This window comes from Bufo gargarizans, chromosome 9 (genome assembly GCF_014858855.1).
Source record: "Bufo gargarizans isolate SCDJY-AF-19 chromosome 9, ASM1485885v1, whole genome shotgun sequence".
In the NCBI taxonomy this organism is placed as follows: domain Eukaryota; kingdom Metazoa; phylum Chordata; class Amphibia; order Anura; family Bufonidae; genus Bufo; species Bufo gargarizans.
Window position 1 is genome coordinate 163,949,607 of NC_058088.1, and position 23,626 is coordinate 163,973,232.

Consider the following 23,626-nt stretch of genomic DNA (forward strand, 5'->3'; position numbering starts at 1 on the left):
AACACTCCTGAGGTTAAGTCATCAGTATCAGAAACAGGACAACCCCTTTAAAGGTGGATAGTCTAAAGTTATAGTAACACTCCTGAGGATAGGTTATCAATATCGGAAATTGGACAACCCCTTTGAAGGGAATGAAGTGGATTTTATTTGGACTGGGAAGGTAGGTTTGATAGTGGGACCTCCCCAGTCCACCGCCCATTCCAGGGCAGAATATCCCCTAGCCTGAGGGATCTCCAGGTGTAGTCAGCTGGGAGCGTTAGGGGGAAATAAAAACACATACCAGGCTGTCAGTCTGAGAGAGTTATTCCTGGAAGAAGTCTAGGAAGCTGGTGGCCTTGCTGACTAGAGATGCCGGAGTCTCTGTGTGTGACCTGCGCTCAATAGGTGAGCTAGAAACGAATCTGTATTAGTTAGAGCCCAGACGGGCAGGAGTTTATTTTGTTTGGCTTTTTTTTGTGGTGCTGGAACTTCACCGCACCTAGTGAACTATAACTGGGTTTGCCTGTAAATTGCCAGAGTGCCATAAAATAAAGCATCCATCTGTCACTGCCACCCTGCTTGAGAGAGAAACCCCTTACAATGTACAATATCACTATATCGAGCTACAAATAATAGCAGTCAGACATCACTAACCTGATCAATCACTGTTTTTGGTAGAAATGATATTTTTACATGGCAATGAATTTACTAGCAGGTGTAGTAGAGTAATAGAAACCCAACAGTCATGACATGCATGCTGCTGATTCGGTGTAATTCAATCACTAATTCAAAGGGGCAAGTTCAAAATAATAGCAGTATGGAGGTCATTCATTCTTTGAAAAACAGGTGGCAATTATTGCCCTTATTTAAGGAAGGAAGGCAGCAAATGTTGTACGTGCTGGTTACGGTGCATTTCTCTCTACAATTCAGAGGAAAATGGGTCGTTCCAGACATTGTTCAGAAGAACAGTGTACCTTGATTAAAAAGTTGATTGGAGAGTGGAAAACATTTAAAGAAGTGCTGAAAATGATAGGCTGCTCAGCTAAAATGATCGCAAATGTTTTAAAATGGCAACCAAAACCTGAAAGACGTGGAAGAAAGCGGAAAACTACCATTCGAATGGATAGAAGAATAGCCAAAATGGCAAGGACTCAGCCAACAATCAGCTCCAGGAAGATTAAAGAAGGTCTAAACTTACCTGTGAGTACTGTTACAATTAGTAGATGCCTATGTGACGCCAAGCTATCTGCAAGAAGCCCCCGCAAAGTTCCACTGTTGAAAAAAAGACATGTGCTGAAGAGGTTACAATTTGCCAAAGAGCACATTGACGGCCTAAAGAGACATTTTGTGGACTGATGAAAGTAAGATTGTTCTTTTTGGGTCTAGTGGCCGGAGACAGTTTGTCAGACGACCCCCAAACACTGAATACAAGCCACAGTGCACTGTGAAGACAGTGAAGCATGGTGGCGCAAGCATCATGATATGGGGATGTTTCTCATACTACGGTGTTGGGCCTATTTATCGCAGACCAGGGATCATGGATCAGTTTGAATACATCAGAATACTTGAAGAGGTCATGCTGCCTTATGCTGAAGAGAAAATGCCCTTTAAATGGGTGTTCCAACAAGACAACGACCCCAAACACACCAGTAAACGTGCAACATCTTGGTTCCAGACCAACAAGATTGACGTTCTGGAGTGATCAGCCCAATCCTGGATCTTAATCCAATAGAAAATTTGTGGCGTGACATCAAAAATGCAGTTTCTGAGGCAAAACCAAGAAATAGAGAAGAACTGTGGAATGTAGTCCAGTCATCCTGGGCTGAAACACCTGTTCACAGGGGCCAGAAGTTGGTTGACTCCATGCAACACAGATGTCCAGCAGTTCTCAGAAACAGCGGTTATACAACTAAATATTAGTTAAGTGAGTCAAAGGAAAGCAAAATCTTCAAACATTTTTCAGTTTATATAGTGAATGTTTGAGTTTGTAAAGAAGAATACAAACACTGCTATTTATTTGAACAGTCCATTATTCACTTTTCTTCAATTTTTAAACACTATTAAACTGCTATTATTTTGTGTAACTGTAATTCACTTGTCAACTTTACGATATCTTCTGATTTTCCGGGGTCCACAAAAAATGTTGCCGCCCATGATTTTTGGAAAAGTTGTCCTGGAAAAAAAAGAGGTTTGCATAAATTGTTGTATACATTGTATTGATCTAATATAAATGTATATTATATATACATTATTAGAACATGAGTGAGTGGGCATTTCATACACCCACCTTGATCATGTTGGTGTTAGAGTGAGATATGCCAAATTTATTAAAAGGCACAGGTCTCCTAACCGGTTAAAAACAGCCCGTCATAATATATGAATGCCACAGGGCCTTCCGAGACGATAGTCCCAGTTGCTGCTTTACTACATGCCTATATTATTCTATATCTAGTATTCGTTTTCTTCCAGGGTCCTTTTATGAACGGTTTTACGCAATGGAGCACCTTGTGGTTTTCTTCTCATTATGGCCAGATTATGGCTGTATACATTAGCTGTACATTGGATTGGATCCCATCCTAAGAGATTAAGAAAGCTGATCTTACAGGGTTTGTCCCATGACAACAACTTATCCTTTATCCACAGGTTAGGGAATAATTAGTACTTGGTATAAGGCCCTTTTCACACGGGCGAGTATTCCGCACGGATGCGATGCGTGAGTTGAACGCATTGCACCCGCACTGAATACCGACCCATTCATTTCTATGGGGCTGTTCACATGAGCGGTGATTTTCACCCATCACTTATGCGTTGCGTGAAAATCGCAGCATGCTCTATATTGTGCGATTTTCACGTAACGCAGGCCCCATAGAAATGAATGGGGTTGCGTGAAAATCGCAAGCATCCAGAAGCAAGTGCGGATGCGTTGCGATTTTCACGCACGGTTGCTAGGAGACGATCGGGATGGAGACCCGATCATTATTATTTTCTCTTATAACATGGTTATAAGGGAAAATAATAGCATTCTGAATACAGAATGCATAGTCAAATAGCGCTGGAGGGGTTAAAAAAAATAAAAAATGATTTAACTCACCTTAGTCCACTTGTTCGCGTAGCCCGGAATCTCCTTCTGTCTCCTTTGCTGAACAGGACCTGGGGTGAGCATTAATTACATGAACAGGACCTGTGATGACGTCAGTCCGGTCATCACATGTTCCATCACATGATCCATCACCATGGTAAAAGATCATGTGACAGACCATGTGATGACTAGTGATGAGCGGCAGGTGCCATATTCGATTTCAACGAAATTCGCGAATATTCGATAGAATATTCGTTATATATTCGTCGAAATCGAATATTCGTCATTATTCTAGTTATCGCAATTAATATGCGATTTAACCACCTCCCGACCGCCGTACGCGTATATGCGTCCGGGAGGTGGTTGCTTTATTCCTCCTGGACGCATATACGCGTCTTCTCGCGAGACGCGAGATTTCCTGTGAACGCGCGCGCACAGGCGCGCGCGCTCACAGGAACAGAAGGTAAGCGAGTGGATCTCCAGCCTGCCAGCGGCGATCGCTCGCTGGCAGGCTGGCGATCCGAATTTTTTAACCCCTAACAGGTATATTAGACGCTGTTTTCATAACAGCGTCTAATATACCTCCTACCTGGTCCTCTGGTGGTCCCTTTTGTTAGGATCGACCACCAGAGGACTCAGGTAGGTCAGTACAGTCCCACCAAACACCACACTACACTACACTACACCCCCCCCCCCGTCACTTATTAACCCCTTATAAACCCCTGATCACCCCATATAAACTCCCTGATCACCCCCCTGTCATTGATCACCGCCCTGTCATTGATCACCCCCCTGTCAGGCTCCGTTCAGACGTCCGCATGATTTTTACGGATCCGATCCATGTATCCATGGATCCGTAAAAATCATGCGGACGTCTGAATGGAGCCTTACAGGGGGGTGATCAATGACAGGCGGGTGATCACCCATATACACTCCCTGATCACCCCCTGTCATTGATCACCGCCCTGTCAGGCTCCATTCAGACGTCCGCATGATTTTTACGGATCCGATCCATGTATCCATGGATCCGTAAAAATCATGCGGACGTCTGAATGGAGCCTTACAGGGGGGTGATCAATGACAGGCGGGTGATCACCCATATACACTCCCTGATCACCCCCTGTCATTGATCACCCCCCTGTCATTGATCACCCCCCTGTAAGGCTCCATTCAGACGTCCGCATGATTTTTACGGATCCGATCCATGTATCCATGGATCCGTAAAAATCATGCGGACGTCTGAATGGAGCCTTACAGGGGGGTGATCAATGACAGGCGGGTGATCACCCATATACACTCCCTGATCACCCCCTGTCATTGATCACCCCCCTGTCATTGATCACCCCCCTGTCAGGCTCCATTCAGACGTCCGCATGATTTTTACGGATCCGATCCATGTATCCATGGATCCGTAAAAATCATGCGGACGTCTGAATGGAGCCTTACAGGGGGGGTGATCAGTGACAGGGGGGTGATCACCCTGATTACCCTGATCACCCCCTGTCATTGATAACCCCCCTGTAAGGCTCCATTCAGACGTCCGCATGCGTTCTGTGGATCCGATCCATGTATCCATGGATCCGTAAAAAATCATGCGGATGTCTGAATGGAGCCTTACAGGGGGGGTGATCAGTGACAGGGGGGTGATCACCCTGATTACCCTGATCACCCCCTGTCATTGATAACCCCCCTGTAAGGCTCCATTCAGACGTCCGCATGCGTTCTGTGGATCCGATCCATGTATCCATGGATCCGTAAAAAATCATGCGGATGTCTGAATGGAGCCTTACAGGGGGGGTGATCAGTGACAGGGGGGTGATCACCCTGATTACCCTGATCACCCCCTGTCATTGATAACCCCCCTGTAAGGCTCCATTCAGACGTCCGCATGCGTTTCTGTGGATCCGATCCATGTATCCATGGATCCGTAAAAAATCATGCGGATGTCTGAATGGAGCCTTACAGGGGGGGTGATCAGTGACAGGGGGGTGATCACCCTGATTACCCTGATCACCCCCTGTCATTGATAACCCCCCTGTAAGGCTCCATTCAGACGTCCGCATGCGTTCTGTGGATCCGATCCATGTATCCATGGATCCGTAAAAATCATGCGGACTGTCTGAATGGAGCCTTACAGGGGGGGTGATCAGTGACAGGGGGGTGATCACCCTGATTACCCTGATCACCCCCTGTCATTGATAACCCCCCTGTAAGGCTCCATTCAGACGTCCGCATGCGTTCTGTGGATCCGATCCATGTATCCATGGATCCGTAAAAATCATGCGGACGTCTGAATGGAGCCTTACAGGGGGGGTGATCAATGACAGGGGGGTGATCAGGGAGTCTATATGGGTGATCACCCCCCTGTCATTGATCACCCCCCTGTCATTGATCACTCCCCCCCTGGTAAGGCTCCATTCAGCCATTTTTTTTGGCACAAGTTAGCGGACATTTTTTGTTTGTTTTTGTTTTTTCTTACAAAGTCTCATATTCCACTAACTTGTGTCAAAAAATAAAATCTCACATGGACGCACCATACCCCTCACGGAATCCAAATGCGTAAACATTTTTAGACATTTATATTCCAGACTTCTCACGCTTTAGGGCCCCTAAAAAGCCAGGGCAGTATAAATACCCCACATGTGACCCCATTTCGGAAAGAAGACACCCCAAGGTATTCCGTGAGGGGCATATTGAGTCCATGAAAGATTGAAATTTTTGTCCTAAGTTAGCGGAAAGTGAGACTTTGTGAGAAAAAAAACAAAAAAAATCAATATCCGCTAACTTATGCAAAAAAAAAAAAATTCTAGGAACTCGCCATGCCCCTCATTGAATACCTTGGGGTGTCTTCTTTCCAAAGTGGGGTCACATGTGGGGTATTTATACTGCCCTGGCTTTTTAGGGGCCCGAAAGTGTGAGAAGAAGTCTGGGATCCAAATGTCTAAAAATGCCCTCCTAAAAGGAATTTGGGCCCCTTTGCGCATCTAGGCTGCAAAAAAGTGTCACACATGTGGTATCGCCGTACTCAGGAGAAGTTGGGGAATGTGTTTTGGGGTGTCATTTTACATATACCCATGCTGGGTGAGAAAAATATCTTGGTCAAATGCCAACTTTGTATAAAAAAATGGGAAAAGTTGTCTTTTGCCAAGATATTTCTCTCACCCAGCATGGGTATATGTAAAATGACCCCCCAAAACACATTGCCCAACTTCTCCTGAGTACGGCGATACCAGATGTGTGACACTTTTTTGCAGCCAAGGTGGGCAAAGGGGCACCTTTCGGATTTCGCAGGCCATTTTTTTACACATTTTGATTTCAAGGTACTTCTTACACATTTGGGCCCCTAAATTGCCAGGGCAGTATAACTACGCCACAAGTGACCCCATTTTGGAAAGAAGACACCCCAAGGTATTCCGTGGGGGGCACGGCGAGTTCCTAGAATTTTTTATTTTTTGTCACAATTTAGCGGAAAATGATGATTTTTCTTTTTTTTTCTTTTTTCCTTACAAAGTCTCATATTCCACTAACTTGCGACAAAAAATAAAAAATTCTAGGAACTCGCCATGCCCCTCACGGAATACCTTGGGGTGTCTTCTTTCCAAAATGGGGTCACTTGTGGGGTAGTTATACTGCCCTGGCAATTTAGGGGCCCAAATGTGTGAGAAGAACTTTGCAATCAAAATGTGTAAAAAATGCCCTGCAAAATCCGAAAGGTGCACTTTGGAATATGTGCCCCTTTGCCCACCTTGGCAGCAAAAAAGTGTGACACATCTGGTATCGCCGTACTCAGGAGAAGTTGGGCAATGTGTTTTGGGGTGTCATTTTACATATACCCATGCTGGGTGAGAAAAATATCTTGGTCAAATGCCAACTTTGTATAAAAAAATTGGAAAAGTTGTCTTTTGCCAAGATATTTCTCTCACCCAGCATGGGTATATGTAAAATGACAGCCCAAAACACATTCCCCAACTTCTCCTGAGTACGGCGATACCAGATGTGTGACACTTTTTTGATGCCAAGGTGGGCAAAGGGGCACATATTCCAAAGTGCACCTTTCGGATTTCACCGGTCATTTTTTACAGATTTTGATTGCAAAGTACTTCTCACACATTTGGGCCCCTAAATTGCCAGGGCAGTATAACTACGCCACAAGTGACCCCATTTTGGAAAGAAGACACCCCAAGGTATTCCGTGAGGGGCATGGCGAGTTCCTAGAATTTTTTATTTTTTGTCGCAAGTTAGTGGAATATGAGACTTTGTAAGGAAAAAAGAGAAAAAAAAAAAATCATCATTTTCCGCTAACTTGTGACAAAAAATAAAAAATTCTAGGAACTCGCAGTGCCCCTCACGGAATACCTTAGGGTGTCTTCTTTCCAAAATGGGGTCACTTGTGGCGTAGTTATACTGCCCTGGCAATTTAGGGGCCCAAATGTGTGAGAAGAACTTTGCAATCAAAATGTGTAAAAAATGCCCTGCAAAATCCGAAAGGTGCACTTTGGAATATGTGCCCCTTTGCCCACCTTGGCAGCAAAAAAGTGTGACACATCTGGTATCGCCGTACTCAGGAGAAGTTGGGGAATGTGTTTTGGGGTGTCATTTTACATATACCCATGCTGGGTGAGAAAAATATCTTGGTCAAATGCCAACTTTGTATAAAAAAATGGGAAAAGTTGTCTTTTGCCAAGATATTTCTCTCACCCAGCATGGGTATATGTAAAATGACACCCCAAAACACATTCCCCAACTTCTCCTGAGTACGGCGATACCACATGTGTGACACTTTTTTGCTGCCAAGGTGGGCAAAGGGGCGCATATTCCAAAGTGCACCTTTCGGATTTCACCGGTCATTTCTTACACATTTTGATTGCAAAGTTCTTCTCACACATTTGGGCCCCTAAATTGCCAGGGCAGTATAACTACCCCACAAGTGACCCCATTTTGGAAAGAAGACACCCCAAGGTATTCTGTGAGGGGCATGGTGAGTTCCTAGAATTTTTTATTTTTTGTCGCAAGTTAGTGGAATATGAGACTTTGTAAGAAAAAAATAAAAATAAAAAATCATCATCATTTTCCGCTAACTTGTGACAAAAAATAAAAAGTTCTATGAACTCACTATGCCCATCAGCGAATACCTTAGGGTGTCTACTTTCCGAAATGGGGTCATTTGTGGGGTTTTTCTACTGTTTGGGCATTGTAGAACCTCAGGAAACATGACAGGTGCTCAGAAAATCAGAGCCGTTTCAAAAAGCGGAAATTCACATTTTTGTACCATAGTTTGTAAATGCTATAACTTTTACCCAAACCATTTTTTTTTTTGCCCAAACATTTTTTTTTTATCAAAGACATGTAGAACTATAAATTTAGCGAAAAATTTATATATGGATGTCGTTTTTTTTGCAAAATTTCACAGCTGAAAGTGAAAAATGTCATTTTTTTGCAAAAAAATCGTTACATTTTGATTAATAACAAAAAAAGGAAAAATGTCAGCAGCAATAAAATACCACCAAATGAAAGCTCCATTAGTGAGAAGAAAAGGAGGTAAAATTCATTTGGGTGGTAAGTTGCATGACCGAGCGATAAACGGTGAAAGTAGTGTAGTGCCGAAGTGTAAAAAGTGGCCTGGTCATGAAGGGGGTTTCACCTAGCGGGGCTGAAGTGGTTAAATAACCGCATATTGCGATTTTTACTTAAAGGCTACTCTCCTATTGAAATAGCAATGCGATTAATTCAAGTTGTAATAATCGACTTTCAATTTCAACTTAACACTGCTATATTCCATATTCGTTAATTCCAGCCTAATATGAAATAAAGCAGGTCCAAGCTGAAATCGCAATTCGATTAATTCAAGTTATAATAATCGAATTGCGATTTCAACTTGGACCTGGTTTACTATGGTTGGCTTGGTAGAATTAGCGAATATGACAAATGCATTCGTCATATTCCACAAAACGAATATAACAAAGTATTCTGCATCTTTGTTTTAGCTACCTTTTCGTCAACTTCGCAAATTCTAGCAATCATATAGGAAAGTTTACTATAGAGACAGCTAAGTTTAATTCGCTATGCGATTATATTACTTTGCTTTTTTTTTTAAATAAATAGAATAATTATAATACCTGATAATTATTATAATTATTCTATTTATAAAAAAAGCAAAGTAATATAATCGCATAGCGAATTAAACTTAGCTGTCTCTATAGTAAACTTTCCTATTTGATTGCTAGAATTAGCGAAGTTGATGAATAGGTAGCTAAAACAAAGATGCAGAATACTTTGTTATATTCGTTTTGTGGAATATGACGAATGCTTTGTTATATTCGTTTTGTGGAATATGACGAATACATTCGTCATATTCGCTAATTCTACCAAGCCAACCATAGTAAACCAGGTCCAAGTTGAAATCGCAATTCGATTATTATAACTTTAATTAATCGCATTGCGATTTCAGCTTAGCACTGCTATATTCCATATTAGGCTAGAATTAACGAATATGGAATATAGCAGTGTTAAGTTGAAATCGCAATTCGATTATTATAACTTGAAATAATCTAATTGCGATTTCAACGTAATTCTCAAATCCGACAGTACATTCTAGTATATGGAGATGTTCCCATGGTCCCGCTCCATGAGCACGGAAGTCGGCAGAAGCGGCAACGGGCACTGACTGGAGCAGCCAGGAATCCAAAGGACAGTGTCACAACCAGACAGCTGAGAAGCTCTGACAGAGGCCTTTCAGAACCTCCCCCTTGAATTTCTGTGTTGTGGTATTCAGCTCCTCCTCTCGTCAGCCTCTCTCAGCTGTCATGTGTTAATTGCTTCCCTTTAAATGCCTCCCCAGAATGCTTTTCTGGGCGGCTTATATTACTTCCTGGAGTGTGTGTGCACGCTGATCTGTCCTCCTGTTTGCTTCAAAGCTAAGTGTACCTTTATCTGTTAATATCTGTTTGCTGGATCCCAGGTGACCCTGACTCCCTCCGTGTCTTGTGTAGGGAGCCGGTGGTCGTGTCCCCTCACTATTGTAGGGTGCTCAGGGCTTTATAGTCAAGGTTCGTGGATATGCAAACCTCCACCATTCGGATCTTTGCATAGGCTGAGCAGCCAGGGAAAGTGCCAGGTCTTCTGCAGGGGTCTCCCTTGGTTCCTTAGTTTTTGGATCCAGCGAGTCGTTTATACATGTTGCTTTGCCTTGTTACCTGTACACATTCCGTGACATTATAAGCCGCCAAAACCGTCTTAAGCATGGATCCGGTTTCACTTTTGGCTGAACGCTTCCAGGGTCTTTCATTGGAGGTAGCTGACCTCCGTAAGACTTTTTCTCAGCTTCAAGTGACCGGTTCAGCTTGCGTTCATGGAGCTTGTTCTGAGCCTAAGATCTCGCTCCCGGATACGTTCTCCGGGGGTAGTGAGAATTTTGTGCGTTTTAGAGAGGCTTGCAAACTCCATTTTCGCCTTCTTCCCCATTCTTCTGGTGATGAGGAACGGAGGGTGGGGATCATTATATCGCTGCTCAGGGGTAACGCTCAGTCCTGGGCCTTTTCGCTGCCGGAGGGGGCACGGCCCCTCCGTTCAGTGGATGAATTCTTTTTAGCCCTGGGTCAGATATATGATGATCCGGATCGTATTGCTCTGGCGGAGTCTAGACTACGTCTCCTATGCCAGGGTAAACAATCCGCAGAAATATACTGCTCAGAATTTCGGAGTTGGGCAGCTGATACTGGTTGGAATGATGCTGCACTCCGAAGTCAATTTTGCCATGGTCTTTCAGAGGGATTGAAAGATGCATTTGCCTTTCATGAGAGGCCTATTTCTTTGGACTCTGCTATGTCTCAGGCTGTTCGTATTGACAGGCGTCTTAGAGAGAGAGGAGAGATCTCTCCTTCCTGTCATACTCGGTCCCAGGACTGTGTAGCGGTCCCATTCTCTGCGCAGGGGTCTCAGTCGCTGTCAGCCCCTTCTGAGCAGGAGCCCATGCAGCTGGGGTTGATTGCTTCTGACAATAGAAGATTCAGCCCGCATGGGAGGGTTTGTTTTTGTTGTGGAGGTATTAATCATTTGGCAAATATTTGTCCCTCTAGGAGATTCAGGCAGTTCTCTGGGTATAATAAAGAAACAAAGAGGAAAAAATCTTTGAAAAATGTTCCGTCTGTTACTATTGGCAGGATTGAGCCGGAGATTGAAGATTTTCCGTTTGCTTGTAGTTCCCGTTTTGTCCTGCCGGCTAGGGTGGCGCTAGAGAGCAAGAACATTTTTTGTGAGATTTTTGTGGATAGTGGAGCAGCGGTCAATCTCATTGATAATCACTATGCGATAACTCATGGTTTCCAGGTGCGCACTTTGGGAAAGGATATTCCTGTGTTTGCTATCGATTCCGCTCCACTTTTTCAGAAGTCATTAAAGGGCATAGTTCACAATATCCGTTTAATTGTGAGTGATGCTCATGTTGAGGATGTGTCATGTTTCGTCCTTAGCGGTTTGCCGACTCCTCTAGTGTTGGGGCTACCCTGGCTCACTAAACATAACCCCACCATTGATTGGCAAGCAAGGCAAATAAATGGTTGGAGTGACTTTTGCAGAGAGAATTGCCTCACGACATCTGTTTCTGAGGTTGCTACTAAGACTGTACCATCTTTTCTCTCTGAATTTTCGGATGTCTTCTCTGAGAGTGGGGTTCAGGATTTGCCCCCGCACAGGGAGTACGATTGCCCTATTAATCTCATCCCAGACGCCAAGCTGCCTAAATCTCGTTTATACAATCTTTCCCAACCTGAGAGGATCGCTATGCGTACTTATATCTCTGAGAGTCTGAGAAAGGGACACATACGACCCTCGAAGTCACCTGTTGCCGCTGGTTTTTTCTTTGTTAAGAAAAAAGATGGTTCTTTAAGACCTTGTCTGGATTTCAGGGAGCTGAACAATATCACAATTCGTGACCCTTATCCGCTTCCTCTGATCCCGGACCTATTTAACCAGGTTGTTGGGGCTAAAGTCTTTTCCAAATTAGATTTAAGAGGGGCATACAACCTGGTCAGGGTCAGAGAAGGGGACGAATGGAAGACGGCCTTCAATACCCCTGAGGGCCATTTTGAGAATTTGGTTATGCCTTTTGGTTTGATGAATGCCCCAGCCGTTTTTCAGCATTTCGTGAACAGCATTTTTTATCATTTGATGGGAAAATTTGTATTGGTGTATTTGGATGACATTTTGATTTTTTCTCCCGATTTCAAAACTCATAAGGAACATTTACGTCAGGTCTTGCTCATCCTGCGGGAGAATAAATTATATGCGAAACTGGAAAAATGTGTGTTTGCGGTTCCAGAAATTCAATTTCTGGGGTTTCTTCTCTCCGCTTCTGGTTTTCGCATGGACCCCGAGAAGGTCCGCGCTGTGCTTGAGTGGGAGCTTCCTGAGGATCAAAAGGTGCTGATGCGTTTTTTGGGCTTTGCCAATTATTACAGGAAGTTCATTTTGAATTATTCTTCTATTGTTAAACCACTCACTGATATGACCAGAAAGGGGGTAGATTTTTCTTCTTGGTCAGTAGAGGCGCGTAAGGCTTTTTCTGATATCAAGGAGAGTTTTGCTTCCGCTCCCATCTTAGTGCAACCTGATGTTTCGTTACCCTTCATAGTTGAGGTTGATGCTTCTGAGGTGGGTGTGGGGGCGGTCTTGTCTCAGGGTTCCTCTCCTGCCAATTGGCGACCGTGTGCCTTTTTCTCAAGAAAACTCTCCTCCGCAGAGAGAAATTACAATGTGGGAGATAGGGAATTGTTGGCCATCAAGTTGGCTTTTGAGGAATGGCGCCATTGGCTAGAGGGAGCCAGACACCCTATTACTGTATTTACTGACCATAAAAATCTGGCCTACTTGGAGTCAGCCAAGCGTCTGAACCCGAGACAGGCCAGATGGTCGTTGTTCTTTTCTAGGTTTAATTTTGTTGTCACGTTCCGCCCTGGAGTTAAGAATGTGAAGGCAGATGCCCTGTCACGTTGTTTTCTGGGAGGCGGGAATTTTGAAGACCCGGGTCCCATTTTGGCTAAAGGTGTGGTGGTCTCTGCTCTTTTTCCTGAATTGGAGGCAGAGGTGCAGGCAGCCCAGTCAGAGGCTCCTGATCTTTGTCCTCCTGGGAGGTTGTTTGTGCCTCTCGCTTTAAGACACAAGATTTTTAAAGAACACCACGATACGGTCCTTGCTGGGCACCCGGGGGTAAGAGCCACACTGGATCTCATCGCTCGGAGATTCTGGTGGCCTGCGCTTCGTAAGTCGGTTGAGGGTTTTGTGGCAGCCTGCGAGACTTGCGCTCGTGCCAAAGTCCCTCATTCACGGCCATCAGGTCCTCTCCTTCCCTTACCCATTCCTTCCCGTCCTTGGACACATCTGTCCATGGACTTTATCACGGACCTGCCTCGTTCCTCGGGGAAGACTGTGATTCTGGTGGTGGTGGACCGTTTTAGCAAAATGGTGCATTTCATCCCTTTTCCTGGTTTGCCCAATGCTAAGACGCTGGCGCAGGCATTTGTTGATCACATTGTCAAATTGCATGGTATTCCTTCAGACATAGTCTCTGATAGGGGCACGCAGTTTGTTTCCAGATTCTGGAAAGCTTTTTGTTCTCGCTTGCGGGTTCGGTTGTCATTCTCTTCTGCTTTCCACCCGCAGTCGAATGGCCAGACGGAGCGCGTCAATCAGAATCTGGAGACATATCTGCGTTGTTTTGTGGCGGAGAATCAAGAGGATTGGTGTTCTTTTTTGTCCCTTACTGAGTTTGCTTTAAATAACCGTCGTCAGGAATCCTCTGATAAGTCACCATTTTTTGGTGCATATGGGTTTCATCCACAGTTTGGACTTTCTCGGGAGAGGGGTCTTCTGGTTTACCTGATGAGGACAGATTCTCCTCGTCTTTGTCATCTATTTGGCAAAAGATTCAAGATAATCTAAAGAGCATGAGTGAGAGATATAAGCGTGTGGCTGATAAGAGACGTGTGCTTGGTCCGGACCTGAATGTTGGTGATCTGGTGTGGTTGTCTACCAAGAATATCAAATTGAAGGTTCCCTCCTGGAAGTTGGGTCCTAGGTTTATTGGGCCTTACAAAATCCTGTCTGTCATCAATCCTGTTGCATACCGTCTTGATCTTCCTCAGACTTGGAAGATCCATAATGTTTTTCATAAGTCCTTATTGAAACCTTATGTTCAACCCATTGTACCCTCGCCTTTGCCTCCTCCTCCGATTATGGTTGATGGGAATCTTGAATTTCAGGTATCTAGGATTGTGGATTCTCGTCTTGTCCGCGGTTCTCTTCAGTACCTTGTTCAGTGGGAGGGGTATGGTCCTGAGGAGAGGATGTGGGTCCCAGTGACGGACATTAAGGCCTCTCGTCTCATCAGGGCTTTCCATAGGTCCCATCCTGAGAAGGTGGGTTCTGAGTGTCCGGAGTCCACTCGTAGAGGGAGGGGTACTGTCACAACCAGACAGCTGAGAAGCTCTGACAGAGGCCTTTCAGAACCTCCTCCTTGAATTTCTGTGTTGTGGTATTCAGCTCCTCCTCTCGTCAGCCTCTCTCAGCTGTCATGTGTTAATTGCTTCCCTTTAAATGCCTCCCCAGAATGCTTTTCTGGGCGGCTTATATTACTTCCTGGAGTGTGTGTGCACGCTGATCTGTCCTCCTGTTTGCTTCAAAGCTAAGTGTACCTTTATCTGTTAATATCTGTTTGCTGGATCCCAGGTGACCCTGACTCCCTCCGTGTCTTGTGTAGGGAGCCGGTGGTCGTGTCCCCTCACTATTGTAGGGTGCTCAGGGCTTTATAGTCAAGGTTCGTGGATATGCAAACCTCCACCATTCGGATCTTTGCGTAGGCTGAGCAGCCAGGGAAAGTGCCAGGTCTTCTGCAGGGGTCTCCCTTGGTTCCTTAGTTTTTGGATCCAGCGAGTCGTTTATACATGTTGCTTTGCCTTGTTACCTGTACACATTCCGTGACAGACAGGTAAGAACAACTTTAGTGAAGTGGGAAAGAAAAAATATATACAATAAAAAAAACTAAAAAGAATATTCGAAATATCGAATTTATAGCACTATATTCGAAATATTTGCGAATTAGCGAAGTGCCGATATTCGCCAAAAAAATTAGATATTCGAATTTTCAAGCTCAACACTAGTGATGACCGGAGTGACGTCATCACAGGTCCTGTTCATGTAATTAATGCTCACCCCAGGTCCTGTTCAGCAAAGGAGACAGAAGGAGATACCGGGCTACGCGAACAAGTGGACTAAGGTGAGTTAAATTAAAAAAAATTAAAATGTAACCCCTCCAGCGCTATTTTACTATGCAGTCTGTGTTCAGAATGCTATTATTTTCCCTTATAACCATGTTATAAGGGAAAATAATACAATCTACAGAACACCGATCCCAAGGTCGAACTTCTGTGAAGAAGTTCGGGTACCAAACATGCGCGATTTTTTTAACGCGAGTACCAAACGCTTTACACTGTTTTGCACTTGCGCAGAAAAATCGAGGGTGTTCCCGTAACGCACCCGCACATTTTCCCGCAACGCCTGTGTGAAAGAGGCCTAAAGAAAAAAGGTGGTTCCCCTCCTTGTTGAGAAAGATATGGTTCTCTTATCGTGACAATGCTGCTAGTCACTCTACCCAAATTATTTAATAAACTAGATAGACACTCACCATCCAGAGTCTCCATGAAATAGGCGTTTATTTACATATAATATAAAATAAAGATTAAGAATGGTTCACAATACTATTAAACAATAAAATAATTAAAAATAAACAATTAAAAAACCCACCCTAAATTTTTCACGATTGATTTCAGAGTAGTAACTGAGATTGCAGTATTCCCAGAGATTGAACAGTCTAAAAGGGCTTGTCCAGGCCTCATGCACACGACCGTTGCTTTGGTCCGCATCTGAGCCACAGTTTTTGCGGTTTGGATGCGGACCCATTCACTTCAATAGGGCCGCAAAAGATGGGGACAGCACTCCGTGTGCTGTCCGCATCCCTTGCTCCGTTCCGTGGTCCTAAAAAAAAAATATAACCTGTCCTATTCTTGTCCGTTTTGCGGACAAGAATAGGCAGTTATATCAATGGCTGTCCTTGCCGTTCTGAAAATTGCGGAACACACACGGACGCCATCAGTGTTTTGCGGATCCGCAATTTTCAGACCGCAACACACACAACTGTCATGTGCATGAGGCCTCACACAAACGTTTTTTGCGTTCCGTATACGGTCAGTAATGCGATACAGCATATGGGGTTTTGAGCATTTTCTGCTTTTTTGTGGTCTGATGCCGACATCCTCCATTGTCTGAATTTTTGCTGGGGATTGCTGTTAGCAACGGATCACATGGGGAGGATTTGCTCCCTCGGATAGAAATGCGCTACAGCATTAGGGGTTTTGTGCATCATTAGCTTTTTAGACCACTTTATTCTGTGATTTTGTCTGTATATTTATGCCTGGAGGTGGGGCAACCTCAGGTTTGAATGCGCATTAACCCTTACAGCCCCAGAGTTTTTTTTTGTTTAGTTTTTTCGTTATGCGCTCCCTGCCTTCCCAGAGCCATAACATTTATATTTTTTGTTCACATAGCCATATGAGGTCTTGATTTCTGCGGGATAAGTAATACTTTCCGATGCCACCATTTAATATTGCCTATGATATAGTGGGAAGCGGGAATAAAAATCCAAATCGGGTGAAATTGCAAAAAAAAGCAATTCCACCACAGTTTTAAGGGTTTTTTATTTACGATGTTCGATGTATGATAAAACTGACTTTTTACTTTATTCTACAGGTCAGTACGAATCCGGCGATACCTTATATGTATAGTTCTTGCGTTTTGATAGTGATAACAATTTTTTTTAAAGTGGGAAAAAAAAACTGTTTTATTTTTTGTGGCCATATTTTGACCCCAATAACTTTTTTGTTATTATGTGTGCGGAGCTGTATGAGGGCTAATTTTTTGCGGGGCGATCTGAACTTTTCATTGATACAGTGGGGTGTGTATGACGTTTTGATCACTTTTTATTAAAATTTTTTGTAGAAAATGAAGCAACCAAAAATGTTGAATCGGCTAGTTGGACGCTTTTTTCCGTTTTGCTGTTTGCCGTATGGGGAATATATTTTTATATTTTATATAGTGTTTTTGCACATCGCAACACCTATGATGTGCACTTCTTTATTTTTTTTAGTTCTTTTATTTTTATTTTGGGAAAAGGGGGGTGATTTGAATTTTTAAAATATATATTTTTTTAACCTGTTTGGGACATAGGGCATACAGGTACGCCCTGATGTCCTGGTACTTATAGACACAGGGCGTATTGCATGTATTCTATGTCCTATCTATGTCCTATGTATTTCCGATCACCGCCGCGTGGCGGGCGGTGATCTGAACAAGGTGCCTGCTCAAATCATCGTGACTGGCGGCGGTGCCATGGGGTCTCTGTGCGGCAGTAGGGGGGACCCGATGGCATGGGATGCCTTCCTGTGACGAGCCTGTGAGATCCAGCCCCCTGGATCTCACAGGCAGGAATCTGTATGAGTAATACACACTGTATTACTCATACAGCCAATGCATTCCAATACAGAAGTATTGGAATGCATTGTAAAGGGGATCAGACCCCAAAAGTTGAAGTCCCAAAGTGGGACAAAAAATAAAATGAAAAAAAAAATATTAGGTATCGACCGACTCTTCAAACATATCACATGACCTAACCCATCAGATGAACACAGTAAGAAATAAAAAATAAAAACTGTGCTAAATAAACAATTTTTTTGTCACCTTACATCACAAAAAGTACAACAGTAAGCGATCAAAAAGGCATATGCCCACCAAAAGAGTACCAATCTAACCGTCACCTCATCTCGCAAAAAATGAGCCTCTACCTAGGACAATTGCCTAAAAAATAAAAAACTATGGCTCCGAATATGGAGACACTAAAACATCATTTTTTTTGTTTTAAAAAATCTGTTGTTGTGTAAAACTTAAGTAAATAAAAAAAGTATACATATTAGGTATTACCATCATCTGATCCCGCAAAAAATTAGACCCTACCTAAGATAATCACCCAAAAACTAAAAAAACTATGGCTCTCAGACTATGGAGACACTAAAACATGATTTTTTTGTTTCAAAAATAAAATCATTGTGTAAAACTTACATAAATAAAAAAAGTATACATATTAAGTATCGCCGCGTCCGTAATAACATGCTCTATAAAAATACCACATGATCTAACCTGTCAGATGAATGTTGTAAATAACAAAAAAAAAGTGCCAAAACAGCTAATTTCTTGTTACCTTGCCTCACAAAAAGTATAATATAGAGCAGGCATGCTCAACCTGTGGCCCTCCAGCTGTTGCAAAACTACAACTCCCATCATTCCCAGACAGCCTACAGCTATCAGCCTACAGAAAAGGATGGTAGGAGTTGTAGTTTTACAACAGCTGGAGGGCCGCAGGTTGAGCATCCCTGATATAGAGCAACCAAAAATCATATGTACCCTAAACTAGTACCAACAAAACTGCTACCCTATCCCGTAGTTTTTTAAAATGAGGTCACTTTTTTGAGTTTCTACTCTAGGTGTGCATCAGGGGGGCTTCAAATGGGACATGATTTCAAAAAACCAGTCCAGCAAAATCTGCCTTCCAAAAACCGTATGGCATTCCTTTCTGCGCCCTGCCGTGTGCCCGTACAGCAGTTTACGACCACATATGGGGTGTTTCTGTAAACTACAGAATCAGGACCATAAATATTGAGTTTTGTTTGGCTGTTAACCCTTGCTTTGTTACTGAAAAAAAATGGAAAATTTGCCAAAAAAGTGAAATTTAGAAATTGTATCTCTATTTTCCATTAATTCTTGTGGAACACCTAAAGGGTTAACAAAGTTTGTAAAATTAGTTTTGAATATCTTGAGGGGTTTAGTTTCTAGAATGGGGTCATTTTTGGGTTGTTTATATTATGTAAGCCTCACAAAGTGACTTCAGACCTGAACTGGTCCTTAAAAAGTGGGTTGCGAGGGCTCCGGTATGTTCTTGATATAAGAATATATTTATAATATAATTAGTGTGATTATATAGTCAGGCCTGCTCCCCCTCACTCACTGAAGCCATTTGGCACCAGGATTGAGATAGTTTGTGGACTCTCACTGCAGTCTTTGATGGACATTTGGCGCCGGGGGTGTTGTGGGGTGGGCCTGCATGCATGTTGGTACCTGCACTCATTGGATACAGTGGAGGCCATTTTGGCACCCAAAATGACAGTTATTGAAGCAGACCCAGCATGCATGTGGAACCTACACTCCCTGAAGTGTATGGTAGCCGTCATGGCACTTAACAGGTAGAATTTAGTGTTAGGAACCCGTCTAAACAGAGATCGCCTTGACGTACGGCAGACGGGCTCAAATAATTTTGTACAAAACGATTTGCCAAGCATCTCTCACTTATAGTTTAGCACCTGTAATTATTATGCAATTTTGTACTCTATATTGCAGTGAGTTGTTGCATTGCATGTTTTGTCTTGTAATAAGAATATATTGGCAAAAGTCTTATTTTAATATCAGTATGAGGGTTTAGCCATATATTGTCAATTACATTTACCATTGTAGTGCACCATTTTCAGTGATTTTCTGTTTCTTATAAGCCTCATTCGCACATTTGTCTTACATGTGGTCTGTTGCGGGCATCCTCCATTGTATGCAATTTTTGCTGGGGAATGCTGTTGGCAATGGATCACATATGCAGGATTTGCTTCACCAGTTAGTAATGTGCTACAGCATATGGAGTTTTGAGCATTTTCTGCTTTTAAGACCTGCGTAGGATGTTTTTGTGGTCCATCTGGTCCGCTGCCAGCATCCTCCATTGTATGCATTTTTGCTGGGGATTGCTGTTAGCAGCGGATCACATGGGCAGGATTTGCTCCCCCGGGTAGAAATGTGCTACAGCATTAGCGATTTTGAGCATCTTTTGTCCTTTTAGACCACTTTATTCTGTTATTTTGTCTCTCATAGACTTACATTAGAGCTTCAGTAATACTCAATGACAAAGCAGTTTTTCCAGACAAAAACAAGCCTTCAGACATAATAACATAGCTACACCTGACTTTCAGAAGGTCAGCCCGTCTGGTTTTGGTGGTCAACAAGTCTGGCTATTTCCCTCTCTTATGGTAACTGTCTCATTATTAGCTAGAAAGTCCCAAAAGTCTCTCAGTATTCATTAACCCTTTCCACAGTGCCATGCAAATAGAGTGCAAATGAACATGATATATATCACAACAAACATAAAATGCAGTTATACAGTATTGAACAGTGTAAGTCAATGCAATAACCCTTAAAAGTGAAATAAAGTATAATGTTGATGCCTTTGCATAGGAGAAACAGGCAAATGTGCACAAATGTTCAGACTTCAAAGTACCCCTTCTCTAGGGAACTACATAGGAACAACTAGGGCACAAGATGGAGTTTATGGGCATAATAGACCAGTCATAGGCACTGACCATTTGGAGCATAAATACTGTACTTCTGATGGATGTCCTAAGAATACAGAAGTCTCACAGATTATTAGGGACCTTTATAAAAATATAATTTCCTTGACATCTGGTTTATTTATTAGGGCTCATTCACACGAACGTAGGTGGGCCGTTCCGTGCATTGGGGACTGCACGGGCAACCTCCGGGATGAATCCAGATCCATTCAACTTGAATGGGTCTGCATTCGTCTGTTCCGCAAAAAGATAGAACAAGTCTTTTTGTGGAACGGAAGTACGGAACAGAACCCCACGGAAGCACTCCGTACAGTTCCGCATCTCCAGATTTGCAGACCCATTGAAGAGAATGGGTCCGCATCCATGATGCGGAATGCACACGGAACGGTGCCCGTGTATTGCGGATCCGCAAATGCGGTCTGCAATACAGCAACGGGCAGCACACGTTCGTGTGCATGAGCCCTTAGTCATTGATGTGCAAACATAAAAGCTTTGTTATAGGGCTCAGTTCACACAGTGGAATTTTGGTGCAGCGGCAGAGTGTTTTATTACGGTTTTATGCCCAAAAAAGAGAAGCGTTCTAGAGTTTTGAATTTTGGCTGAAAGAATACAAGCAGCAGCTACACTGAAATTGTTGTTTTTGACTTTCTTATTATTCATAGACCTTATCCCCCTTTTTTTTTATTTAATGCTCCATACAGGATATTCATCAAAATGTCGAATTCTGCAAAACGGTGGCGACACCAACTACACATCGTGTTCCGCTGAACTACCATTTGTTTGCAACCACAATAAAGGTAAAATTCCAGGTTCTGTCAATATCATTGGCCCGATTCCGGCATTAATCTTGTCAGTTTAAGCTCCACAATGGAGTGAGTCACACGCTGTTTAAGGACTGAGTCATATTGAATCAAATTCAATTTAACCACTTCACCGCCACTAATGTTTAGAAGAGCTCACTCACCGCACATTAAACATTAATAGGTTTAATTGATTTTTAAGTATATGTGTTCTATATTGTTGACATTGGATCTCAGTTCGGAGGGTTTGAGTGTAAAAGATTTGGGTACTCTACGGGGTACTCTACGGGGTAGGTATTGGGTCTGGTAAGACAGAGTAGGTACATTAGTTAATTATTTTTTTTTTTATTACAGACGTTTATAAGAAATTTCAAGCTACCAAAACAGTGAGTCGTGACCAAACCTTCGCCAACAAAGTGAATATGATTGCAAACCGCAGCGTGGTGAGTTGTGGCTTATGCTAGTGACTATTATTCCAATTGCTCAGCATATAGCATCCTATTGAGAATTCACTGTACATACATGGAAGCGTTATACAGTACATTATGACATTGAATATATGCACAGCGTATTTTTGCATTCAGGGGTACGGCCGCATATTTTGCAGCATTTTTATGGCAAAATACAAAACAAATCTGCACCAAAATCTGTATATGTTACATGCAGATTTGTTACAGGTTTTGCTTAAAGCACTTTTAATAACTAATGAACTGCTGACCTATGCCAGAGTATTTGATAGGTGGCGGTCTGACACCCAGGACCCCCACCGACCAGCTGTTTGAGAAGGCACCGGCACTCCTGTGAGCACTGCTGGCCCTCTCACAGCTTACCAAGTACAGCGCCACACATTGTATAGCGCCTGCGTTTGGTATTGCAGCTCAGCCCCGTTCATTTGAATGGAATACTGCGAGAAGGTCAAGGTGCTCGAAGGAGTGCCCAAACTTTCCAAAACAACTGATCAGTGGGGGTCCTGGGTGTCGGACCCCCACCAAACTGATACTGTTTACCTATTCCAGAGGATGGGTCATCAGTTAAAACGTCTCAGAAAACCCCTTTAAAAGGGTTGTCTTACTTCAGCAAATGGTATTTATTATGTAGACAAAGTTAATACAAGGCACTTACTAATGTATTGCGATTATCCATATTGCTTCCTTTGCTGGCTGGATTCATTTTTGCATTGAAGTATACACTGCCCGTTTCCAGGGGTTACACATACACACACACTTATACATTTATAGGAAAAAGCACTGGCCTCTCTGGTGGCCGGCACTGTGGGAGCGAGCATAGGCACTGCATGCACAGCAGCTCCCATTCCCAGCCACCTCATATCTGTGCTTCAGTGGTGGCCAGAACCTCTGGATATGAGCAGTGTATACTGTGATGGAGAAAGGAATCCGGCCAGCAAAGGAAGCAATATGGACAATCACAATACATTAGTAAGTGCCTTGTATTAACCTTCTCTACATGATAAATGCCATTTGCTGAAGTGACAAAGCCCCTTTAAGACTTGCTGCAGATTCCACCCTGTGCATGGCAAGAGGTGAATTCCACAGCATAAACTGACATGCTGCTGATTTACAATCTGTACCTTAGGTCAATTTACTTTGAATTTTGCCCACATTGTGTGAATGAGATTTGCAAAAAGTTCTGCATGCACTTCCTCTGTGGTGGAGCTGCAGTGTTTCTGCCTTGTGTGCAGTTACACTAGAAATAGCCATTGTACGCTCAGAATGGGGCATCCTTGGGGGTTTGAGAAGACCTCCACTGTTTAAAAAGCACCCGAATAGTTACAGTCTCTTAAATAATAATGCTGCAGAAATATTGTATAGCTCCAAGAGATAATTTACTTTGTCAGGAACAGAATGCTGCTGGCACCACCTTGGCCTATGGCAGATTTCATCTGCATTGTGTCTGAGAAGTCCCTGATATCACATACCACCACATATGAAAAAATATGTAAAACTACACCGCTACACTACATAACATAGACAGGAATGTTCATAGATGCATTTATATGTTCTTTGTTTCCTATCTTCCAAGCCATGGGAAAAACCACCATCCAATATTTTTTACAGGAGCCTCTGCCATATTTAATCTAACCATGATGAGTCCCCTCCAAGAAGGTGCAGCCGCTATAGGTATCATACTGAGTAAGGGCTCATTCACACAAATGTAAGGGCTCTGTGCCTGTATTGTGGACCGTAAATAGCAGTCCACAATATATGGGCACTGGCCATGTGCACACGGTGCTGCGGATGTGGACCTATTGACTTCAATGGGTCCGC

General features: G+C 43.2%; 1 protein-coding gene across 1 annotated transcript in view; it reads left to right on the forward strand.

The window, feature by feature from the left end:
- ADGRD2 (adhesion G protein-coupled receptor D2) overlaps positions 1 to 23,626 on the forward strand; it is a 381,627-nt gene that overhangs the window by 36,613 nt on the left and 321,388 nt on the right. Inside the window, exons 5-6 of the mRNA XM_044268542.1 lie at positions 21,243 to 21,338; positions 21,696 to 21,784. Of these exons, the coding sequence (XP_044124477.1) occupies positions 21,243 to 21,338; positions 21,696 to 21,784 (185 nt within the window). The remainder of the gene's footprint in view (positions 1 to 21,242; positions 21,339 to 21,695; positions 21,785 to 23,626) is intronic.